This window comes from Aphanomyces astaci, assembly GCF_000520075.1.
Source record: "Aphanomyces astaci strain APO3 unplaced genomic scaffold supercont1.107, whole genome shotgun sequence".
In the NCBI taxonomy this organism is placed as follows: Eukaryota; Oomycota; class Saprolegniomycetes; order Saprolegniales; family Verrucalvaceae; genus Aphanomyces; species Aphanomyces astaci.
Window position 1 is genome coordinate 148,507 of NW_009798370.1, and position 1,820 is coordinate 150,326.

At 46.2% G+C, this 1,820-nt stretch overlaps 2 protein-coding genes across 2 annotated transcripts in view; both read right to left on the bottom strand.

The window, feature by feature from the left end:
* Positions 1-795: 795 nt before the first annotated feature.
* On the bottom strand, positions 796-1,398 carry H257_17455 (hypothetical protein; the record flags this gene model as incomplete). The annotated part of the gene is made up of 1 exon (XM_009846254.1): positions 796-1,398. One exon carries the CDS (start codon positions 1,396-1,398, stop codon positions 796-798), a length of 603 nt encoding a protein of 200 aa, XP_009844556.1.
* A 170-nt stretch (positions 1,399-1,568) lies between these two features.
* H257_17456 (hypothetical protein) overlaps positions 1,569-1,820 on the bottom strand; it is a gene marked incomplete at both ends in the record, with an annotated part of 877 nt that continues 625 nt past the window's right edge. Inside the window, one exon of the mRNA XM_009846255.1 lies at positions 1,569-1,744. Coding sequence (XP_009844557.1) covers positions 1,569-1,744 — 176 coding nt within the window. The remainder of the gene's footprint in view (positions 1,745-1,820) is intronic.

Sequence of the window (1,820 nt, forward strand, 5' to 3'; positions counted from 1 at the left end):
TTCGAAGTATATACTGTAGTCATCTGTAACGCTACAGTTATTTTTGGTACATTTACAGTTATTTATAATACCTATAGCTTTTCGTTATACTACCGTACTCAACGACTCAATGTTGAGTGTGGTCCTCCGTTGCGCATCGCCAGTTTCTGTTCCGACGTTTTTAACTTTGATTGGCAATTCGAATGCGTTGTGGGAAGTATGTGTTTTCGCGATTTGTATGCGTTTTGAATCGAGTAAAACCGAATCGGACGAAATGGAGCCTGAATGTGGGAGTCCCGGTATTGTAAGATGACATACTTCTGCTCGTACGTGTACCTCGAGTATTTGTACTCATTGGGCTTGCGCCGCGTGGGTCGAGGCATGTCGTCAAATTTTCTGTGATTGGGTGTGGTGTTTCAGATTTCAAAACCCTTCGTCATTTTCAAATATCGCTCCACTACGTGGATATAATATATAAAAGGGTATGCATATCTGGAGGGATCACCAATGAATCAAATCAACATTTTAGAGGTTGCCAAACAGTGTACCACACTCAACATTGAGATACGGTTCTCTGGTACGGAATAAATGCTGCATGTTTTTCACTTGATTAAAGTATACTCAGTGCTTTGAAACATCTTGCGATTTGTATTGGACTTTGAAATGACATCAAGACCGACCAAATTTTTATTGGAAACGTTTATTTTATTACTTATACTTGATTTTGACAATTCAAGGAGTCAAGTGCGCCTGCATAGATGGTTGCATCGCACTCAACATTGAATGATGGTAAGTCCTTAATTCTGGCGTTCTTACTCATGTGGGGCATTGTGTGCCTCCATTACATCCCATCGACAGCTCCATTACTTTCTGTAAAGTTATGACTGTCTTGCCCAGGATGGTAACTGGCAATTCATAAAACGCCTCTTCCACAGCAGCAAACAGCTCGCCAATTGACCGAGCGACCTTTTGCGGCTGCAGACTTTGAATAGACTTATAGAATTCTAAGTCTAGGACGTTGAAGACAGGGCTATTTGGTGGCTGGTTGGCAACTTCAATGCTGTCAACGCCATGATGAGCAATGAGCTCGGTCGTCACACACCTATGGGGGCTTGCGTTGTCTAGCTGCAACTTGACAACCACACCCCTTGGCATCTTGACTTGGATCTCTGGCACGACCTCTTTCATGACCATGTCTTGATACACGTCAGCGTTGACGCTCTGGGACGCCAGCTCGAGCGTGTCTTTGGGACGATTCTTGCTTGAACGAACCGCCGCCACTTCCTCGACGAACGGCCAAATGCCGATCTTGCCGTCGAATATTTGCTTCTTGTGCGGGTCGTATCGTGGGCGGACAACGGCCGCCAGAAATATGACCTTGGTGATGAATTTCTTCGACTTCGCGGCCCGCTCTGCCATCTCTTCGTCGTCATAATAGGGATAGAACCTTCGCTTGGCCACTTCTCATCAGCATGTACAAAATTGTACATGGTGATGAAGGAGTGGTTTCGTCGTAACCCAGGCTGAACGAAGCTGACTGCGAACCATAACCGTTCCAACATGTTGTCGTGCGTCAGCAACGGCTACAGCTATCTTGTGCGCGCCGTGAGGCCGTGGGGCTCCTTCATGTGCCGCAAAATGGCGGTCTTCGGAATGCCAGACAAAGCTGCGGTGGAGCGGAGGGTTTGGCGACCTTCGTGTGGCACAGCCTTGATGGCCATCTTGATGTCGATTGCCGACCGGACTTTCTTGGCACCACAATTGCCTAAACTCGTAAACCCGTATAAGTTAATTTCTGCAGAAAGGAATGTGTTTGGGCAAAATATAGATTGTTAGAGAAT